Source organism: Spodoptera frugiperda, chromosome 20 (genome assembly GCF_023101765.2).
Source record: "Spodoptera frugiperda isolate SF20-4 chromosome 20, AGI-APGP_CSIRO_Sfru_2.0, whole genome shotgun sequence".
NCBI classification, from domain to species: domain Eukaryota; kingdom Metazoa; phylum Arthropoda; class Insecta; order Lepidoptera; family Noctuidae; genus Spodoptera; species Spodoptera frugiperda.
This window is the reverse complement of record NC_064231.1, coordinates 12988019-13012177: the sequence shown is the minus strand read 5'-3', so window position 1 is coordinate 13012177 and position 24159 is coordinate 12988019. Positions and strand designations below refer to the sequence as shown.

The following is a 24159-nucleotide window of genomic DNA, read 5'->3' as shown; positions in this document are numbered from 1 at the left end:
ACTGCATACAAAAGCTGTAGCTATAAGAGCTAAAGTTTTGTATTTACAGTTTCTTTTTTTTCAAAAATAGTACATTCAAATCATTCCTCGGACTATCTAGTTGGTTACCGCGACTTCGAAAAGCAGAAGAAGGAACGGGGTGGTCTTTTGTCAGTCAGACTCTGACACTCCCTCTCGCCTCGCCCAAGGCAGGAGAAGTCATTGGATGATTATCGTCCATAAAAAAAATATATTTTAAATATCACACATCAAAAAAACATCACACAATAATAACACACCCTCTACACACACATTACCAGATATCACATTAAAACCAACACAAGAAACAACAGCACACAAGAACAAAGAAATCCATCAGTTTTTCATTAGAAACCTTTATTAATCCACCGAACAATACGTACTTTAAGTAGGACATGCTCTGTGAGCCCCGTTTATTCGACTCTATAGAAGTCTCGTGCTATGGAGACGGGATCACGTAATCCATTACCATGGCTGAACGTGACTCTTTCAGACTGTTCAGTCTGTAGGTAATTTTATTTACCTTCTTGAAGATGTTGTGGTGTGAAGTATACGCTTTCAGCGGGTTGTGTATGAAGATATTGTATTGGTGTTATTTTGTTAAGTTTGTTGTGATTATTGTTGTATATTTATGTTAGATAATTTTTCCTTTTAAGCGGCGTACTACTACACGTATTTCTTCTTGAATATTCAAGACCCATAATTTTTATAGTCAATGTAATTTAGTTTATTAGAAAATAACTTGTCTAAAGTAAAATAGGGCTATGATTGAGAAATATGCATAGTTTAAGAGAATTGTAAGAAAACACTAAAAACTGACTTATTGTCATTTATTTATCTCACAACCGCACTCAGAGTCATTTAATGTTTACTTAATTCAGTTCTTTGCAATTTTTTTGCAACTTAATCGTTACTAAAGCATAGTTTAAGAAGTAGCATTGAGATAATCTTTATTTTCGGATATAAAATAATAAATACGTCACATTTTATTAACTAAATTATGTTCGAATAATTTATTTTGTTTCCCGCAAAATCTTATAACACAAACCGCACTCACAACGGAAACTTGTTTCGTTTTGTTTGTCACGCGAAAGTTTCCGAAGTTTACGCGATGTACAGCAGTCGTCTTGTTAAATTTTTATACCAGCTTTATGTGAAACAAGAAAAACTATGCTTTGTTTTGCTTCATGTTTAAGTAGGAGAAAACTTCAGTTAAGTGAAGTAACAGAAGTATTACAATTAAGTTTATTTAACTTACCATTGCGTCTTTTGGAACAATCTCCATCCATAATGATAATTTGGATATAATTTCAACAGTTAGTATCCGAATAGTATCCCAACAATGCCGGTTTTGGAGTCAGTTAAATTGCTTTTAATTTACACACGATTTTTTTAAAAAAACGTTGCCCAACACTAGGATTTTCTCCTGTATCGTGGGTGCGTTTACAAACATACAAGTTCACATACACATCACACCCAGACCCGAAACTACAATTTGTGGATCACACAAAGAGTTGCTCCGTGCGGGAATCGAACCCGCTACCCGTTGCGCGGCAGCCAGTTGCCCAGCCACCGCACCAACCGTGCAGTCATGAAATTATAATTCACTGTTATTCTCCTTTACTAACCGACAAAATTATACACACTTTTACCGACCGACTGATTTTTACTTTACAAACAAATCCAATATATACCTAAAATTCTCTATACAGTGGCATTGGTTTTCGCTACTGCATGTTATTGTTTGAACAGCAGCAAAGCGCATTAATTATGCAAGCTAAGCCAAAATATGCGTTAATGGAAATCGATTGGCTAAATCTCGGATTTAAATTAATTATTAGTTATGAAATAGTTAGTCGGATATAGTTAAACCTATTTTCTTTTCAATGTAATGGTTTGTGTAGTGTATAGTTGCTATAACATTATAATCTATATTTTATATTTCAATATAGAAAGCTGAAGAGTTTGTTTGGACACGCCAATCTCCGGAATTACTAGTCTGATTTGAATAATTATTTTCGTGTTCGATAGTCCATTTATTAAGGAAGCTTATAAGTTATAAAATATCACGCTACGATTAATAGGAACCGAACAGAGCTGGTGAAACAGCACCGGAGTTGCTAGTTTCTATATAAACAGGGGGCGAACGCGTAGTTTCCCTAACACAATAATCTATACAGTATACAATAATCATTCTAATTTATCCTATACCCATTAAACATTGCTAAATTTTTCCATAGTTATAAAACGTAAAGTAAATTACGTTAAAAAAAGTTCCACAGTCATTGACCGCCCAAGGTACACGTTTAATGGGTAAATAATACCCCACGTAGCAGGAAAAACATGTTTCAATCTGCAGGTATCTGAAGTCACCCTCCGCTAACAATGTGAGTCACCTGTCCATTATGACGTCACACACCACGTACGTGACGTCACATATCCCCTTTAATCAAATCCCCTCCACCAGTTGGCAGTTGCGTGTTTTACGAAAAGTCGTGACACGGTGACATATTTTGAAGCATCAACGTCTTTAGAAGTGTGTCACTTATCTGTCTTTAAATTTCAAAAGAATAATGTAATATTATGTAAGCTGGACAGCTGTACGCTAGTAATCAGTCATATAATAAATGTGAAAGTTTGTTTGTCCTACAAACATCCAAATACTCAATTTGGATTTTTGTCAGTCAATCACGCTGAAACTACTGAACGGATTTTGATGAAATTTGGTTTTGGTATTACAGGTGACTTTGGTGATAAAAAGTACCCACTTTTGAATTGTATGTGAAGCTTCTGGTAAAAGCTATCCAGGAAGTTCGGTGGTGTTTAACCTGCGCCTGACTCTCTCCGGTCTTCTGTCCCATCGGGTTATAAGAGCGAGGGAACGGAGACTGCAATTGTGTTTACGCTCACACTTGTGTACTATCATCTCCTACGTAGTGGACTAGTCTAGTTGGACAGACTGGTTACCATGATCGAAATTGATTGACAGATTTATTTCTTTTAATATATTTACCAAATGCTCCAAAAAACAATAAGAAAATAGAAGACGAATGTGATATTTTGCCAAAACATTAAGTAAACTAATCATATATCATTAATTACTTATTAAAATAACGTGAATGCTTCTAATTACGGCTGGTATAAGATATATGAGTCGTGTAATTAAGTGTACTTAAGTATATCACAGTAATATCGGATATTTTATTTAATTACTGAGGCTCTCGTGTAAGTAAGAGAGCCTACAATACAAAGTATTATGAATATTAGGTGGGCGGGAAGATCATCCAATGACTTCTCCCGCCTTGGGCGAGGCGAGACGGAGTGTCAGACTGACTAGGGCAAAGCGAGATGGAGTGTCAACTCTAGTGGCTAGAAACCACCCCGTTCCTACTCCCGCTTTTTGAGCCAAAGCCGCGGTAAAGCCGCTAGGTAGTCCGCAGCTTCAGATCAGGCATCAGCACTAATGTGCCCCATCTGTGGTGGTCTGATGGGTCTTTGATGCGTACTGTCTACGTAATACGTGGTCCTGGTTCTGGTCGCAGAGTCGCACTTACGGTGGCTAGATACCATCACACGATCCCCGATGCCCGGAGTGTCTCTAGCGACGGCTGGTTAAAATGCTCCTTACTACTGTCATATTATATTATAGAAGAGTCTACTCGTAAAATTTTAAATCAGCCTCATTTTCTTTTTAAAATTGTCTTCTTAACTACTGAGCATTATGAGGAATTAAATGGTGGAGAAGTTTTTACGATGGTTTTATGATGGATTTTTAAGTCATTAGGTTTGTACGAGCACTTTTAAAACGTGCTCGTTGTAATTCCTGATGTGAGTTAACTGTCTGAAAAATATTTCATGGTGTTATATTCAAGTATAAGGGTGCTTTTCCACCAAAGGTGTGCTATGTAGCTATGCTATGTGATTCTAGGGTTATAGTTCCACTAATAACTAGACGACTGAAAAGAAAAATGAATTCAGCAGTAACAATTAAAATCAATGTGCTGAAAATCGTTTGACGCGTCGGTCGTAGACGACAGATACTTTCACAGTCTGAACTTAATTGTTAGGTACTAGACAAAGGATTTAAAATAAATTTCGATGTAAAAATATTATTTAAATCGACATCTAGTTCTTGTTATGTAACGTCGACACCGGCCAAACGTCGATCCATCAAATATAAAAAAATATATATTACCAATAAGGCATCGTTTATAACAAAAAGATAGACTGCACATGCACAACTAATTCCGAAACATTATTCCAAACTTCAACGGTCAGAAGACGAAATACAATTAAACTCATTAAACAAAACATAATTTGACAAAATTCACATATTATTAACATGTTGGACATACTACAAATTCTTCAATTAGCAACAAAAACATAAATAGCTCCACCACTTAATTCTCAACCATAACCATTCACTTTAAAGTTCAATTTACCACAAAGCTATTCCCCACATACATACGCGTTTATATTTCACAGAAATAATATTAGACTTTAGAGGACACAAAGCTAACCCCGCTTTTATAATTAGTCACCAAAGCTCGTGAATCATTCAGACATCCTGCCGTACTAAGAGGAATTCATATTGGTCGTTGAATTCACAAAAAGGCTTAAACGCCAACTCCTAAAATAAAATGTTCCCCGCTTCAGTACAAAATATAAAAGGAGTATTCACTTAGGATCTATCTTAATTTAGAGGCTAGTGACAGTCCTTTAGTCTATAACTAGACTAGAGTGTAATCTCCGTCAATTAATTAGAGTGCTTGTAAGGATTATTTTAGACAATTAATGGGTTAGTTATTGATCATATTTGTCAATGAATCTCGTTGTTTAGATCTGAGATCAGGAGTTAATGATGTCTCGAGAGGCTTATAGTGTTATTTTAGTACAATGCATTTCTATGTTTTCGTGACATAAATCGTAATGATGTTGATTAATTCTGCTGAGACGTTTTGTATTGGAATATTTTGACAAAATAATGAGCATTAGTCGCGCTCACGAACCAATTTCAAAGATTTTTCCAAGACATATTCTAAAGCTAAATATACTAAGTGCAACAACAAATCGGTCCTAAACTGAGCCTACAAGACAATATGAACGTAAACATAACGACACAAGGTCTATAATTACACTGGAACGGCTCAACCATTTCAATCAATCATCAGTTTAAACTGGTTTTTATTTATCCTGGTCGTCGATTGATGTCTTCTAGCCTGAGTTCAAATGTCCTTTCTAAAATTAGCTCGACTATATTGTATGTTGGTTTAGTCCAATTTTGTAATCGAGAACAAAATTGGAGTAAATTCTAAATTAATTTTTGAAAAGTTGTTTGGCAATTTTTTCGATTTGTCGATTGAATTTGAGCCTAATCAATCCAAAGATTAAGTTCAAATTGCAAAACTATAGACATTTTACAATAGGTTTATACTTTCATTATTACTATTCTATAAATAATTCCGAATCTGAATATACCAGTACGATTGTAATCAATCTTCATACTAAGAGATCATCACGTATAGATGTTGATACCAAATGAAAAATGTACTAAAGTATTTCTTAACCTCAGCTCTTCGATTTATCATTGTATTTTGCTACAAGTAATACTATATAAGAGCAACGACCTAACCTTCTACTATATTGAACAAATGGTACCATTACTAGGAAAAAATGACCGTACTATAACACCATTAGCGACTCATCCAGGAACAAGAAATCCCTACACATTGCTACACAAAAACTATCCTTCATAATATTCTTTGCAAAAAAATAAGAAACAAAAGAATCGCAATATTTTCAATGCGATTAACCTTAAGGCATAGAGGCGATTATTCCCTGAAGGCACTTAGTACATTTTTCTTTTGCTAAGTCTATAATGTACGTTGACGGGCGAGAGCAAAGACTTTTTGTTCAACGGTTGCTTGTTTAATTCATTTCTAATTAGCGACACAGTTGCGAAGGAAAAAATGTCTTCTGAATTATGTATGTACTGTTGTATTTTAGTGAGGTTAATATTCTACGGAATTTTACTGTGTATTTGTTTGAGAATTGGTCTAGAAGCTGGTGGATTAATCTTTTTAATATGATGTGGAAAATTGGTCACAGAACGTTTAATTTCGACTGCACAGTTGGCGCGGAGGTTGGGCAACTGGCTGCCGAGTAACGTGTAGCGGGTTCGATTCCCGCACAGAGCAATTATTTGCGTGATCTACAAATTGTTGTTTGGGTTTGGGTGTCATGTGCATGTGAAACTGTATGTTTGTAAATGCACCCACGAAAATCGCGGTGACGCAACGTTTTTTTTTAAAGAGAAAAGAATAGAAGAATTTGGTATACTAAACTTCCTACTGAAAATATTGTTACTTACGTAAGCTTTTAGTCCCGCTTTTAGTGAAAATATCGTGTTTATAATCTTTTCTATTCATAATCCCAGATCAATGCCAATATTGTGTTACAGATCTCTCGAACGACATGGCACTCATAGGAAAATTCCCTTTTCAATACTCTTGAGCACAAACAATAACAATTGGTTTTTATTACTTATAGTTTATAAATCACCTAATCATTCACATCAGATTCAATACGAGTGTCTTTATGAACTTTTATTTCAGTAGTTTATTTGCTTTCGCTATGAAAACGTTTCATAATAATTGAGTAATTGAATACTTTCTGCTCAATAAAATTAATTTATTATTATGGTTCATAGTTTGCTCAATAAATCGAAGCTTTTAAATCGCTTGTAATTAATTAATCGCCATTTTACAACTTTTAGGATTTATATCGGAGCCACTAGATGCAGGTTACTCCCTACTAGCTGATCTGAGGGTCATATTTCACCGGGATACCATGGCGACGCAACCAGTTGCCGCTACCAACAAAATGACGTATACAGCTCTATAGAGAGTTCCTCACCCGGTATCCACTTGGTTGCGCAACCAATATGGCGGCCACCAGTTTTAACAACAGCACAGAATGTTACTTGTCATTCACGCTACTACTAATTACTATAAAACTGTATGATGTCTTACTCACTCAGCCGCCAGTTCGGCCGCCAGTGCTATCTCATCGAGGTCCTTTTTGTCACTTCCGTTAGTGTTGTGTGGCGGTTCTAGTGTAGTATAGCCCTAAAAGTTATTGGGGAGGCTGAAGTTTGGCAGTTGGCTCAAGTAGCTGACATGATGATAACAATTACAATATTGATTTGGCTACTAGTCTTGCAAATGAAACTAAGTCAATAAAAGACATACCTCCGACTACTTAAACAAACACAGTCCTTGTATTTACAAACAAGAAATTAAACTTAATTATCCCATTCACAAAACACAAAGTCACACTTCCATCATTTGTCTAAATAAAATAATACATTTCAATTAACAAACGTACGTACAAACAAACAGATCCATACAAACAAAATGATCCATACATACGTTATAAGACTGTAACAAATTCATTCGATATGTTTATCAAAATAAATTTATAAGATCATAATTCACCATCAGCTCACAATTCTACGTTTTCGGAATTTCAAATTGAAATGGATGTCCTTTTGGATTTCGAAAGTTCTTAGTATTATTGTCTATATTTATCTGATCTGACATTTCATCTAAGTACTTAGCTTGCATTTTCATTAATTTTGTCGAGTAATGGTAATACCATTTTTTCTGCTGTCATGTTTTTTTTAAGGTCGTGTTTCATTTTGTTTATTCTTCGTTGAAATAAAGACCAAGCAAACTGTTGTATTGCTATTAACTTTTGAAACCGTGGCCATATTTAATATGACATTTAAATTGATTGTCCAGGAGAGTCTACAGCTAGTTTATAAAAAAACAAAATCTCAAAAAATTCAAACAAATATTAAGTAACATAACAAAACAGTAAGTATTTAATTTCCCCACAATTTTAATCAAAATTTTACATCACCACCTGACAACTGGCACAATACTCAACGTTCCGACGCAACGAAATTAACCAAAACCTATCTTCGAAATTTTAGTAATCACGACGAACAGCTGGGAATTATCGCTTTGGAGACAAACGATCCAATATCGAGATACACAGAAGGTTTATTTTGTAAAAGAAGTATAATGCAACAATTATAAGGTACAAAATAAATGAAAGAAGGTTTTATCAAATTAGTAATAGGTGCACCGTTGGTCGCAAATGCGACTGCCGGGCAAGGGTCTCGGGTTCGATCCCCGGGTCGGGCAAAGTATTGCTGGGCTATTTTCGGTTTTTCGAAAATTTCTCAGTAGTAGCAGAGAGTCTGGAATTGTACCCGGTATATGGCAATAAGCTCACCCCCTATTACATGGGACTTATAACACAAATGGTGAAAAGCGGGTGTACATCGTATAGCGGCATTACGTGCCGTAATGTGCATCTTTGCCTACCCCTTCGGGGATAAAAGGTGTAACGTTGTTGTAAATAAAAACTTAATCACCAGAACTATGAACCTATAAGTATCTATACCTAGGTCTAAAATATACTTCATTATTTTAACACAACCCACCAACTATTCGAAATAAATATTGACAACGCTCTACACTAGACTGTAAAATAAAAAAAATAAACAAGAGATGTGATACACAAGACCTTTTTTCTCAAAAACGTGTGCATTCAGCTTGTTATGTGTAACGAACCTTCTGTTACCTTTAATTTCAACAACATAACGGGCACAAGCACCTGTTTTTGACGCAAAACAATATTTGTTGCGTCTCATTATGGAAATGTGTGCCGTTTAAAATAATTTTACAACGGAGCCCTTGAGAGACTTCACTATTGTTAATATTTGATGTCGTTTAGCTTGGTGTTTAGATGTATGGGTTTTATTAAAGAACTTAGAGAAGAAAATTGTTATTCTTAAATGGTTATATTTAGCTTAACCTACGTTGTTAGGGTATTTTTTTTTAAATTGGAATTTCACTGCCTACCTAACAACATGACCTGATTTTTGGTACGGTACGTACTCTTAATCTTGATCATCATACAATATTTTAATTATTTTTTTGTCCGGAACTATCTCCATCATGGATATCCAAAGAAAGTACTCCATTGATAAAACAGAGTTCATTAAAGCCGTTTAACATACATTTTATGTATTACTTTGTTGCATCACAAATCAAAAACACATTGATATTTGTATAATAAAAAGTGTAAAATAAATACGTAGGCAGATCTTTAATACCGTACTCTAATACTAATACTCATAAACAAAAACAATAGTTTCTCTTTTAAGTATTTTCTTCATAAAAAGTTCCACAGAAATGTAAATTCTGCATAAAATAAATATAATACAAGAAGTTGAAAAGAATTTCTAAAGTCAAACAAATTGTATAAAAGGAGCAAGTGAAACTTTTCTATCACACAATAACTTCTGGGCGAAAGGACCACTTAGGTTCTCGGAACAATTTTAATTTACTCACTTAATATTTTTTACTCGGTAAACTTTTTAACGAAACTTTCCATCGTCCAACTTAGTTCGGGTTGATTTTCGAGATAATTTTTGCGGGACCTCGAAAAAGTTTTAATGTGCCCAAACCCAGAGTTCTGTTAACCATGAAATTCGGAAAGGAGGACCATCAAATTTTTTAGAACAATCTTCTCGGACATAAAACGTAAATTAATCAAAAAGTTCATTGGAAAAACGCCATTCAATGTTCATGGTTGTAAAAAATTACGGCGATAAATGTGTCACCATGGATTTAGTTTTGTCTTATCAGAAAGGGCTTCTGACGAATACCAAAAGATAAAAACGACAGTGATGGTCGTAAAAGAGGATATCTTTTTATTCGTTTCAGAGACTCTGGTTCGAATGTAACGTTACTCTTGGTCTGTGGTTCGCCTTCGTAACATTACGTAATTCTGAGATATTTCAAACGAATGAATTTGCAGCTTACTGTAATTTATACATCATTTTTCAGAACGTATTTACTTTTAGGCTTTAATCCTAGATTAAAAAAAGACCACACGCAAAAAATCTTTATTCGGAATGTTATCATTTCGAAAGAAATACTTACAGTACATTTTGTTGATTAGTGTACGAATTCGTAGTAAACTATAATACAATATTAATAAAGAAAATAAACTTCCATTTACTCGGCTATATTTCAAGAGAAGCCTTCTCAAGGTGACCACTGCCTTAATACCTCTTAGAGCCACTTACGCCAGTGAATTATTGGTTAGTTACTTGCTCACTCACCGACAAGCTTTGCTCTAACCCCTTTCATTACTAGCACGGAATACTAAACAGCTAACCGTATAGTTTTCCTATATTCTAGAACTTTGGAAAACTAATACAAGTGTTCATTATAATAAGTGAATGAACTTATTGAACGAAAAAAACAGAGATGTATTTTTGTCTTAATTTTATAAAGTTTGACTGTCGAATTAATTTAAAAGTCACTTAATATTCTAAATGATGAATTTTAGAGAAAAAAATTAAATATTTTTTGCGTAAGCAATAAATAATGGTTTTAATTTTTTTGTATAATCACAAAGTTATTTATAGATTATTTAATTTAGGCAGGTAGAAAAAAGGGCTAATATTTTATCTCCCACTGATATTTTGTGACACAATTTTAAAATAGTCCATACACAGCTGAATAACCGATAAGCCGATTTGATTGATTGATTGACCGCGGCTTATAACGCAAAAAGGAAATTCCCCACCAAAGCATATTGATGTTAAAAATATTCCACTTCACGTTTTCATTGTATGCCAGCTTACATTTTTTCACAAGATCGCACTTAAAACTCAATTCGCCAATAAATTTCTAGCCCGTAGCGACGTTGCGAAGATAAACATACATTCTTTCACATTTTATTTTCTAAAGGTACGTGAAAAAACCTTTCTTCTCTCATTTGGAAGCTTTTAGTAGTAATCCTGCCGGTGTCGCGGAGTGGCGCTCTAACGTCTAGGTTTTCATGTTTAATTAAAGTCCTGCCTAATTAGTTAGCACCGCCATATCCAAAGCAAGGAATGGAAGAAATGTTCGCAAATATTTTTGTCTTGAAACTAAATTCTTTTGTCTGTATTTCGTTTTGTCTTAATTTGGTGGCTTGCTTCTGTTTTCCATGAATTTTGTTCTTTACTTTAAACTTCTTAATTGAGAATATAAATAAATAATGTGACGGTTTTTCCTCATAAACAGTAATTTCTTTGGCTTTTTAGTTATAAAACTTCTAAGTAAGTTATATTTAAATATCTCTTAGTCCAATATTATTGTAAGAATATTCAGCCCTCTAACTTTACTTTTTATTTGCCATTAAGAAATAGTAGTATGACATAAAAATGTAACATTTATTTACCTAAAAACAAGAAATAAAACGTCTTGCCGAATACAAGTAATGAAGGGTACTAAAAAACGAAATACAATTTTGCAATTTTTACGATAATACAATGATAAAATACTTTATTAGTGACACGCTCCCTGGGGCCAGTGTTTTATGTTTCTTCTACAATGGACGAAGTTATGTAATTTATATCGGTCTTGTAATATGTAGAATATTACGTGGAACATGCCAGAATATTCCATATTACCGTTAAAGTTAGATTGACTGACGTAAACCTATTTCTTCAGGGAGCTGTTTTTGTTCAACTATGTAAGACAGTAATATTTTTTGGGAGATGAATTTAAGCATTATAAATTTGAAAGGCTTTTATAACATACATATTTTTTTTATTAGGTACCTACTTGCAAAGTCTTACCATATTAAGTATATTTATTTTTCACTAGCTTCTGCCAGCTTCGCTCGCGGTCCCGTGGTAATAAAGTATCCTATCAACCAAACTCTGTCTGTACCAAATTATATTAAAATGTGTTCAGTAGTTTCAGCATGATTGACGGACAAACATCTAAACAAACAAACCTTCACATTTATAATATTAGTGTGATAGTGTGATCTGCAAAATCTTACCATATATTTTATAATGTCTTATTATAATAAGATACTGGATATCATTTGTATAACTAACGAATTCCATATCACGTATTTTGTCGTGGTTTTAAAACAAGACTAAACATATACCAAACAATCTGAAAGCAAAATTATGCTGTAAATGCACATCATCTTTTGCCTTAGACAACCGAGTTACCAAATGCAGTTAACATTTCATTTGATCTGATGTCTTTGATATTGTATCTTACTGAAACGTCCTAAGGCAACAAATGCAACACAGATAGGATACAGCTATAAGGTAACTGTGTCTTAGTAACACAAGTATTCTGGCAATGTAACAGTAGAAGGATAAGGAACCTCAAAAGCAAAGGAGAATGTACAAGGATAAGATTGACAAAAGAGGTAGTAAGTCTAATAGATGAACGTTGGTAGGGTAACTGACGTGGTGCATAAAATAAATTCATTTTATTATCTTCAAAACTGTCATACTCTGAGGTTATCCTACAAATTTTTAAACACAATTTCAGATATTATCATAATTGCCGAGAAGGTTTAAGCATTAATCACCACGCTTGCTCAATGCGAGTTGGACTATCACTAGGTTTGCTCAAGCCACCCCATGGAAAACGGCAGCACAGTGGCCACGTGTTGCCGTGCAACTTGCATAGTAAGGCTCAGGGGAGGCACGCGTCTCCCTAGGGATGTGCCGTAACAGGCGTTGCACCATGGGGCTCCGGAGTAGGTCTATTAAGAGGACCCGGTGCCCCTTACAGGGGTTGAGGGTAGCCACCAGGGTGGTTTTAGCGAGGTAAAAATCCCACACTCCCTAGTCTTTTATCCCCAAAAAGTTAGGCGCATTTTGAAGGTTTCACCATAAAAAAAAAGGCTTGCTCAAGCCAGATTGGTTATTCCAAACCAACAATTCAAACTCATATGTCCAAATTTCCTTACGATGTTTACCTTCACCGTTAGTTAGGCATCACCACTACAAAATAAAATAACCCTTTAAACGCAAAGTTTGTGTACAACAAGTTCATGTTTACTATACAGAAATTGTATGCCCTTTTTATCTCGTGAAATTTATGCTAACGACTGGTGTCAGAATGAAGAATGGCTTAATGCAAAATCCAGGGGATCCAATAATTATATTCGTGTACCTGTAAACGTTTCCAAAATACAGGGTTCATTTTAGGGTCTTTGTAAATGGAAATTGATGTAATGCGTTCATGCCGTACAAGGTTATCGAATATTATTATTGATTATTTGCAGTGCTATATTTTTGTATCATTTTGCTGATCGACTTATGATCGATAAGGTTTTACTTGATACACTTCATGTGTATGAGAATAAAGAATCAGTATTTTTTTACTTTATCCAAGTAAATTTTAGAAGCGAAAGAGTTATGTAAGGTTCGTAGCAATTGGCGTTCCATTGTCTCTGCCTATCCCCAAACAAGACAGGCGTGAGGTTATGTATGTATGTATGTAAATTTCAGAAGTCTAGTCTCTAAGTTTATAATTACTACAAAAACTGTACCGTCCCATAATATTCTGATCTTATTTCAAGCAAAATGTCCCTTCAAATAAGTATCCCAGTAACGTCCCCATGCAGAGCTCTGCCGGCTCGCCAGCATTACTTAACGTTCTCATGCATGCTCTTTCATTAGGAGAGTTTTTCATTTCAACATCATTTGGCCGAGCTCCAAATTGTTCTAGATACTCCCAATTCATCTTACTCGGCAAATTTTTGTTAAAAAACTTCCCAAGGCTCTTGTTGTATTTATTTATCATTTCTCTTGCAAATCCTCTTTTGCTAAGTGGTCGAAAATCTCATTAGTATTAAAGGCATAATCTCTCAAGTAATTATGATCGTTAGGATTACTTGCGTATTTGCATTAGGACCCGTATTGTAAAACTTCACTCAAGATGCAATCTTATTTTCAAGCTGTTTGATTGATTGAAAGCGAGTTTTGGATAATGTTATACGGGCTAAATTCATTCAGCATTTTACTCACGTAAACGTCACCCTGACATTTGAATCTGCAGAGTTTTTTAAAGGAGTGCCAAGAATACTCGTACAATTCCAAAAAAATATTCAGTTTGTCATCGCTAAATAAGTGAACAAGATGTATTACTCACAATTCTCCTCCCACAAATTAACCCTGGATCCTCAGTTAAGCACGTGGGAGTACTTCATCAAAAATCCGTTGTTGAGCAATTAAATTCACTTGACGCAACACCAAGTCATTCTGGTCGAGTTCCCTTGCAATTTTTTACGTGTTTCCCCACAAAAAATAAACTCGAGACGAAAACAAATCATCCTTTGTGAGCCTCCTTTTGTCGCTTGTCCCGAAAATGTTACCGAGTGGGATCTTAATTAAGAAACTGGGAGATTCAGTTAAAGTGTACCTCATTTTGTTATGGTAATGTCGGACCTTTTTGATTTTTGGGGGCAGAATGAGACTAACGGGGGGATCATTTTTTATTTACATATTTTTATTTGGTTCTTTATTTATTTTGGTGTTGGATATGTTGATATTTTATGGGGGAAAATAATAGAAAAAGAACATTCTTATTTACAAAAGACTTCTAAAGTTCATGGTTGCATAAATATTAAATTTTACTTAGTTCCACCCTTTAATTATTTTTTATGTTCTTTTTAAACAAAATTATTTTCGTTTTATATCGTGTCGATCAAAATTCTTAACCCAAAACTGTGTCACGCGAGTCCACTCGCCCCTCTTGTTGGTCTTCCTGTTGATGTAAGTAGGTTACACGTCCCCTATATTTTGTATACATATAAGAAACAAAGTCAGTCAGATGTCAATGACCTTTTGACATTGCTTATTGTCATGCTATAACCCATTGTTTGGACGAAGGAAGGGACTTCAATGTTCACATCAAGATAAGTAACCGTGAATGTTTATAAATGTAGACGTTAAGTAGCGTTTTTTAGTGTGTAATGTACAGGATTTTATCATTGGATTTATTTGTATATCTTGCTCGCTTGACAAAATTTTAAACATTAAATCATCGGCAAGGATAAATTTATTTGAAAACTTACATATTATTATGAGGCATACATTAATAAAAGATGCTGGAAAAGAACAGAACAGATTTAGGCAACATATTCTATATGCCATTATGAGTACAAATATTCCTATAGCTGATAACAAATTTCAGACTACAGGACGAAAATTATCAAAATCAGTCAAACCATTTAAGAGTTCAGTGACACAAACCTACAAAAGATAGGAAATACAAATGAAACATTTCTATTCTAACATCTAACTTTACTTGCACACCGCATTTAACTGTTAACAACAGTAAAACAAGTTCTTAAACAATACAAGATGGCAGCACCGGCGAGCACGTAATGGATTTGTTAATTGTCGAGCTTGCGATTACGTCGAGATGACGTGTGTGCATCTATTACTGCAAATGTACTAATTACCAAAGGAGCTGATGAGGCACTTTAGAGACGTACTATCGCTATATCAGGATTGTTATCCTCTAAGGATTGAATATTATGTATAGTAAAGTTGTATTCAATTTTGCTAGTAATTTTAATAATGCAACGCAATCAGTAATTGGTATTTTTATGGAATAGGAGGCAAACGAGCAAAGGGGTCACCTGATGGTAAGCAATCAGCGTCGCTCATTGTCACCCGCAACACCAAAGGAGGTACAGGTACGTTGTTAGCCACTTACAAAGAAATACTCTCTTTTCTTGAAGGTTTGAAGGTCGTATTGGTTCGGAATACAATTTAGTAAAAGAGACAGATTGGTGTTGCATCAACTAGAATGTGCATATATCAATGAATGAATGTATGTACATTTTATATGAGTACACAATATTATAGATTGTATAGTTTGTAAAAAAATTGTATCTACAATTTCACTTCAAAGAAATTTCGTGTCCAAAAAAGGGAAATATTCAAAAAATGAAAATTGCATTCTGTTATTTTAAATTCGCAAACTCAGTTCACAATATAGGAGAATATTCAAAAGAGAGTCTTGAGCGGAATTGCCAAATCATTGCATACTTGGCCGACGTCGAGTTTAGCACGGACAGGGACACTATTGGATTCTTCAAATGTATTTTTGGCTTCATATTTTAAATTAGCTTCGTGTATTGCAAAATTTTCTTGTTATTTCGTCTATATAAGGTCTAAATTTCAAAAAAAAAGAACAGAATATTACTATTCTGAAAAGTCTATTCTGTTTTGGCGAAAAAGAAGTATAAGTTTTTAAACTGACATGGTCACTAGTAATAATAATATCATTAGAACTTAAAACGGGATATTTACCATGTTTTTTCGATTTTGATGATGATGAACGGATGATCAGTTCATTCGTGATCATGGCGCTTGCAACAGTCGCAACTTGCAACTGTTGCAATAAACATGGTAAATATCCCGTTTTAAGTTCTAATGAAAAAGAAGTAATGTTGAAAGACACATAATACTTACGCATAAGCCTTTAAAAAACTACTCCTAAGTTTAAATGCATTTCAGAGGTACATTTTGTGGTTCTTTTTAGACAAAGCTATGAATCCTGTCCAGTGAGCAGTTGTATTTCACTTCTATTGTACGTAAACTTCTTTTATTTGAGCCGCTCGCATCCTGGGCCTTTGATATTACTTTCAAAAGTTCTTTGACAGACAGCAAAGCGACACTTTACAAAACACAAATACGAAAATTCAAGCAAATAACATTTTGTAAAGGACTAGCAACTGACTCTTATGTTGTATTTTCTCTTGACATGGAACGTTTTAAAAATATAACGAAAGACTTTAAATTAATATCATAATTGACAAGAGTTTTTCCTCACATAACTGTTTGACGAGGAATTCGACTAGTTTCAAGCCATGCTAGAGGCTCATTTTGTATGTACTGATAATTTGTTCTTTTTTTTTCATTTTCCTTTAAAGGTAATCGAATCTCCAGTGATGTTGAATATACTGCCAGTGTGGGATGGTGAGTTATTTACTTTAATTTGTACTACAGTTGAAAGCATCGTTATAAAAATCAAAGTTGGAGAATCAACTTACGTCTGATGGACCTCTGTAGACAATGCTTCGAGAAAGTTCTCAATAGTTGCTCTAGCGGAAAAAATGCACTGAGCGCTGTTCTTTCTATCTTTGACCTACTTCGAGCTCAAGTAAAGTTGTTCAATATCAGTCATTTGTACTGTCGCTTTGATCTCGAAATTTGCAACAAACAAAATTTACGTAAGGTCGTAATTATGAAACACAAATATCCTTCGTCCCCTTCTCATCAATATACATAAAGTGCTTATCTGCCATAACGAAGGGCTGGTTGCCCTTCATAAAAAATATAATTAAAAACATTACGACGAGGGAATTTTATAAACAGCCGTTTTTCCCAATTACCTTGACTATGAAACCGAAATATTTGCTTTGATGTCGCGCCGGAGATAACCCGTTGATTAAAAATTACGAGAAAAAACTTTTCTTCGGTACAATGTCCCAGTGTGGAGGGTTAGCGAAATTGATTTTTAAATAGTTTAAAACTTTTGGAAATTCATGGAAAAATTTCACTAGAATGATATAGATTGAGATATATGGTACCTATATGAAACTAAAATATTTTTGTAGCCGTTTTTAGAGCTAACATTTTTATGATCGAAGTTGGTATGCAGCAAGAATTTTTACTCTGCGGACTTGTATAACTAAAAAAGTATTCATCACAGTTTTATACAGTTTTTACCAAAATGTAGAGCGACATATAAATAATTTTTTATAGTGAAACGATTTATTTGGTGTGGTATAATAAAAAAATGGGTTATAGAGTTTTTTATGGTCTAAGCCAGTAAATGAGCAAACGGATCACCTGATGGTAAGCAATTGCCGCCGCTCATGGACACTCGAAACACCAGAGCTGTTACAAGTGCGTTGCCGGTCACTTTAGGAATTTACGGGTTGTTGGATAATCGGGAATTAGGAAGATTGGGATATACAGTTTTATATTTTTTATGACTTTATAATGTTTTAAATAACAAAAACATTTATTATGAACATAAAAGCATCCAATCAGCATATTGCTTTCAGGAGATTTCTACAAACAAAACAAGAAAGATCATAGTGCGACACACACATTCCGAATAACGTAAAAAACAAAACAAATTGAGATTCCAAAATGTTGTTCAATCCATTTTCATTCAAAGTTGAGTGAAGGGTGACTGTATATGACCCTAAAAAGGGACGAGAAAAAATTGAGATTTGACCAAAATGTACAAAGGGCGGCGATATTTTGTATGTTGTATGTTACTCGTATGTAGCTTTATAACTGGCTTTATATTTATAAGCGGGGTTTATAACGCGTTATCCACTTAATCTGTTTACATTGTGTCCAGATTAAATTGTTTTTGTTGTTATACATTTTATTATGTTTTTGTTTGGTGTAATCTTTTTTTTACGAGATAATTTAATATGCATGCCGTTTTTCTTATCGCTATCAAAACTTGATTCTTATTTGTATTCATTACGGTTCTTATTCGTATTAAGACAATATATGGGGCTATATACCCGACACCATTAGTTACCAATCACATGGCTAATCTGAGAGTTATGAAAACTCAACTTACCGTTATACTCAGAGTCATTTAATGGAATTAGGGATTGGGAAGACTGGGAAGGGGGATAATTTGTAGAATTAAACTCACCATCCAACTCATATCCTTGGCCACCCCATTGTGGCAAGTCTTGGGAGTAATTCTTGGGGTCACTGCGACTTCCTATAGAGATCTTGAGACTCTTCCACAGCTTCATCTTGACAACATATTTGTACACAACACTGAACACTATTCAGTACAACACGTCACTAAAACATTTTGTCACACACACACTGTCACTCCAAATCCGGATTATCTGAAACAAAAGAAAATTCCATCACAATTTGTTTATTGTTTTTGGAGAAATGAACTCCGTGATCTTATACACAAGCATCGAAACTTACAAACTAATGCACTTCATAGATTAATGGGGAAAAGGAAAAAATATTCTCGTAGCAATCCATAGAGGATAAGGGAAAACTTCATAGGAAAGAATTGTATTATTTTGATGGTCGTGATCATCTCAATAATTGTATTACTTTTCAGACTTTTGTTGTGATGCACGAGTATTGTTTTGTGTATCAATAAATTATATTTAAATGTTTGTTGAGTAAACGCATTCAACAACCATTTTCATATTTATTTACACGAAAGCAAGACTTAACTGAACAAAGTGAGACAAGAGTAAAGTTGCAATAAAAGTGAACAGTGGTTGTCATCGTAAAGAACGCCGCCGCGACGCGACAAAAGAGCATTTTTTAAATATCCGAATTTATTTTATGACGTATAATTGCGATGATGAATAATTCCGTTGAAATATTAACTTTGTAACACTCCACTCTTTATTAATAAATAATACTTATTTAACATTTTCGTAATTCATGTTCAGAATATATTAACCTTAAACGTGTGATAAAAATAGAATTAGTTATGTCAGTTATACCAGAGTAAATCTGCTGAAATAAATAAGGGATGAAGCTAATATAGTAACACGGTGAACTAGAAATGATCATCCTACGTAACTTAGAAAATGTCAAGTCAGAGAAATGGGTCGTTTAACTACGTAGGCGAGTTCATACTACACTGGTAAGTTCTTAACGGATTATTATTAATGGAATAACAAATACAATCTCAATGTCAAAGTGTGGGAGAGCCATGTTTCGTGACGAATGGGCCGGCTCGACCGGAGACAAACCACGGCCTTACAAAGAACCGACGTGAAACAATGCTCGCGTTGTATGAGTGAGATTACTGGAAGCCCAATTACCCCCTTCCCAATTTCGGATTCCCCTACAACTCTTTAATTCCTAACCCAGGTATCAAAATTAAGAGTGTGTCCAAAAATCAGATTGATCTGTCGTCATGAAAGGGGTAAAGTTAATAAATTTGACCCAAACAGGTAAGAAATCAAACCATATAATAAAAATGTTTATTATTTAAGTAATAAAGCATACAAATATATTAGAATGAGTCCTATTAAATATTTCGAAAATGAAAATCTTAATTTTATAACATAACCTTTTTTGTCAACTATTATTACCACTTCTGATTACCAATTTCAATAATATCAAACCTAAATGAACAAATTGCATTCCGATAGCATAAATAGTAATCGTTTGGCCTGTCCAAAGACACGGGTCACTACAACCCGTCGATCAGACACGTCACGGTTCCTTGAATACAATGGAGCACAAACATCTACTTTTTAATGGCTCCGACATACTTCCATGAATATAAAATGACTTTGTAAATAAATTATTCATAAATCAAAGCGTGATGAATGAGCATATCGGGAATAAAGGTTATTTGGATGAAATCAAGGGCAGATTGTATTTCTGCGTCAATGCGATTATTAAATACAATGTTGAGAGTTAGGGGGCTTTTCGATCAGAGATGTACTACGCTACGTTGCTGTGGATGCGTTTGGCTTCCACCAAACACATTCATTGGTACACATAGCTTAGCATTGGTGGAAACGGACTCGGCTAAGTGTGTGCTATATTTTTTATATGGAAAGATGCTATGGATGGCTTCCCAACTATCAATAAATCGCCTACTCGAGCTGCGCATCTTCTTTGCACAGTTACATGACTTAGTATCGGTGGAAACAATCACATAGTTTCACAGCTTAGCTAGTACGTTTTCGGAGCATAGCTGCATAGCACATCTCTGATGAAAAAGCAGCCTTATCTGCTGGAAAATAGTGGAATAGTTCGATTATTTCTTTTAAACGAAAATATGTCAATTGGCATTGTCGATTATAGAGGTCGATTTCAATACTTTATGAAGTCACTGTATTATGTAAAATAATGTCTACAGATCAATTGAAATGAGCGATGAGCGTAGTTCAAACTTTCAGAACAATGCATTCAGCAAATTTCAGCAAAAACCCATCTTGAAAATTCTCAATATTAGCATACAATTTTAACAGACTAAAAAAATAGGTTTTGTTTTACCTATATGTATATTTATTTTTATTTTTGTGCGATCATCTCGCGTTTGGCTGAATCGATTTTGATGCGGTTTTCAACATAGGATTTTTAGACTTGGAAATATTACTTGACTTTAAACAATTCAGGGGGTAAAGAAAACTAAAGGCTTGAAGGTTCCCTTTAATGATTCGGAATTCCATACAAACACGATCTTACAATAAATGTAAACATAAATATCATATTCTAAGTTTTTTTTATTTTAACGTAGGTATCTAAGAATGTCTGACAATCTAATCCCACGTAAGGAAATTCATGAAGATTATTCGAACTTCAATAACTTTTGCTGTCAAATAAACGTACGTATAATAATTGACTATGGTTGCCTTCATTTTTTATGTATTTATGGGTGATCATACCCAATATGCTTTTTCTGAGAAATATTCAAGCTTTCTTTTTTATTTACCCCACTTTCAGTGACTTGCAAAATCGAACGGCTTTGAGATATGTATGAGAGTAGAGTTGGGATGTTTTTATCGATGGTTCCTTCCTTCATTGTATCGACTTTATCTCTTAATACTACTGAAAAAAGTATTTATAATTTCCTCTGAGAAAATAAACATGAAATATGTATGACGAATAATATTGCAATCATTTACACAATTCATAAAAAAGTATTAACTGAGCGCATACATTGAAACACTTTTCCAAACATAAAAGCAAATGTAATTAAATAAATTGTAAAAATCCACTTTGCTGTGCCCGACAGGGTCCATAATTGATTCTATGTTTAACATACCAACTGTTTTTATGTACACATTATGGCATGCAATAAAGTATTGAGTATTGAGTATTGAAAAAAAATATCATATTGAATTACAAAACTACCAATATCAAAATGAATAATAAACGCATGAATGTAACAAGCCCAATTATTAGCAACTGCGGCAACAAAATAATATTTTCGAACACGGAACCCAACAAACACTATCGAATCGATAAAAAAATATTAGTCGATTATTATAAGCCGAATCCCTATTCGGCCGGACTTACCCGAGTCGAACAAAGTAAAGTCGAAGATCAGCCGGGTGTAACAATGCAGAATCATAGTGATGTATGAAAATACTCCCCTACTAACGTTGCCAAAGAGAAAACTGTTCAAATAACAATGATTTTGTGTAGACCGAAATTATTAGTTACTGGCGGCCCGGTCGGTATTACACGGATGGAATATTCTGGAAGGATCCAAATTAAAGGACAGAAAGCCTCTCATATGTTTTACGTTGTTTATATTTTTAAGATCGTAGCATAATGTTAGTTGATTTAGAATCTTTCCAATGCATCTAGTTAGGGGTCAGGTAAATAATTATTAGTTTGTTTTTTTTTTTCCGTGAAAAAAGTTTAAGAGGATAAAAATAAGCAGGTTTAGTTTGACCTGTAAGTATGCATGTTTCTGCGCGATTATTACGCGTTTGGCTTGTTTTCGACATTCAGCATAACATGAGCGGTTTTCAGCACAGCATTTTTCCGACATCGGAGTAGATTTTAGAAACAATAAATAGAGGTGGCATAAAAATTTAAAGGCGGTTTCCATTAAAGCTTTAATTTTTTAACCTAATTACAGAAATAATATCAGTAGACAATTTTAACCATTTTGATTACTGCTTCTCGATTCGATAAGGTCTCGAGTACATAATAATTATGGTAATCGATAAAACAATCGAAATTTCATTGGATTCTGAAACCTTTAAACTACGAACTGTGAAAACAGGAAATATTAATATAGAAACTGCTCATTATAAGTGAAATTGTATACTTTTGAGGTTACAAGAGCTTAATATTTTTAGACCAAAGAAGGTTATTCAAGGGTAAATACTTAGAACTTAACCTAATATGGAAAAAATAAAAAAGATTCGTGTTTTATTTAGGTACGCCTAAATTGATAGACATATAAAATTGGCCTGAAGCGGCCTACGCCATACTCGAGTTCGCCTTCCGTATAAACATCACTGCTAAACATAAGGCTCGCATATACGACCAGTCCTCACATACGGTGCCGACACTTGGGGATTTATAAAAGATATTCTTCAAAAACTCTAAGTAGCCCAAAGAGTGGTAGAGAGGAAATTGAGGTGTTACATTGAGAGATCGTGAAAGGAACCAGTGGCCAAGACAACAGAGTAAAGTCAAGGACATCACACAGCATATTGCGAAACATAAGTGGGAGTGGGCTGGTCGTGATAGAGTGGACACCGCGGGGCGAAAAACGCACACAAGGAAGACTAGACTAGAACTGTATCTACTGCTACTACAGACGCAGCACTACTATGCGTTGGTATGATGATATCAAACGAACAGCTGGCACGAAATGGACGGATATTGCTCAAGACCAAAACAGATGACAAAAATTGAAGGAGGCCTTTCACTCTAGCGGTAGAAAAAGGCTAAATAAGAAAAATAATGCGTAAGTATATTCTTTGTGAAAACCATTCATAATATTACTTCACATTTTATTTCATTTAAGTATACAATTTACTTTATTCGTACAAAAACATTAACGATCCCGCAAATCAGATTTAATAAAAGGTCTTCCATTTTCTTTTACTTTCCTCTAATTGTGACGTTCCATTAAAATAATACAATTTACATTCGAATTTGCTTCTCTCGTTAGTTGCGAGTCGGTCTAGATAATAATTGGTACCAATTTGTTTATAGATTTTAGGTACTTGACGAAATATCTTTGATGAAACTCAGCAGTCTTTGTTAATAGCGTTTTTTTAAGTATTCTAATTAATTGATAAATAATGGTTTTGTGTAAAAGCAAATCAGTTCAATTATTTTGTTAATAAGTACATATTTTTGGTAAAATTTTGTTTGTGTAGTTTACTTGTACTTAAGAAATTAAATGAATATCTAACACAATAATTACTTGTGTACAAAATATTGTGAGATTTTTAGATATTTTTCGGAAATCATGAGATTTTGAAATATGAAGATATTTTAATATAGGTATACAATACCTACCAATAGCTACTGCTGACTAAAGGCCTCTTCTCACACGGATAAGGTTCGAGAATGAATCACCACGCTTGCTCAATGCGGGTTGGCGATTTCAGACTTATAATTAGAGATTATAAGCCCTGGTTTCCTCACCATGTTCTCTGTTTGTCAGTGTTGTCTAAATAATCTTAAAAACTAATTATAACTCGGAAAAAGTCACATTGGTACTTGCTATT

The 24159-nt window shown here is 34.2% G+C and overlaps 1 protein-coding gene across 5 annotated transcripts in view; it reads right to left on the bottom strand.

The window, feature by feature from the left end:
• Positions 1–24159, bottom strand: part of LOC118282190 (glutamate receptor-interacting protein 2) — a 284034-nt gene that overhangs the window by 174204 nt on the left and 85671 nt on the right. For all 5 annotated transcript variants that reach the window (XM_050701450.1, XM_050701453.1, XM_050701454.1 and 2 more), the window contains one exon: positions 18606–18810. In XM_050701450.1, coding sequence (XP_050557407.1) covers positions 18606–18711 — 106 coding nt within the window. In that variant the 5' untranslated portion in view covers positions 18712–18810. The remainder of the gene's footprint in view (positions 1–18605; positions 18811–24159) is intronic.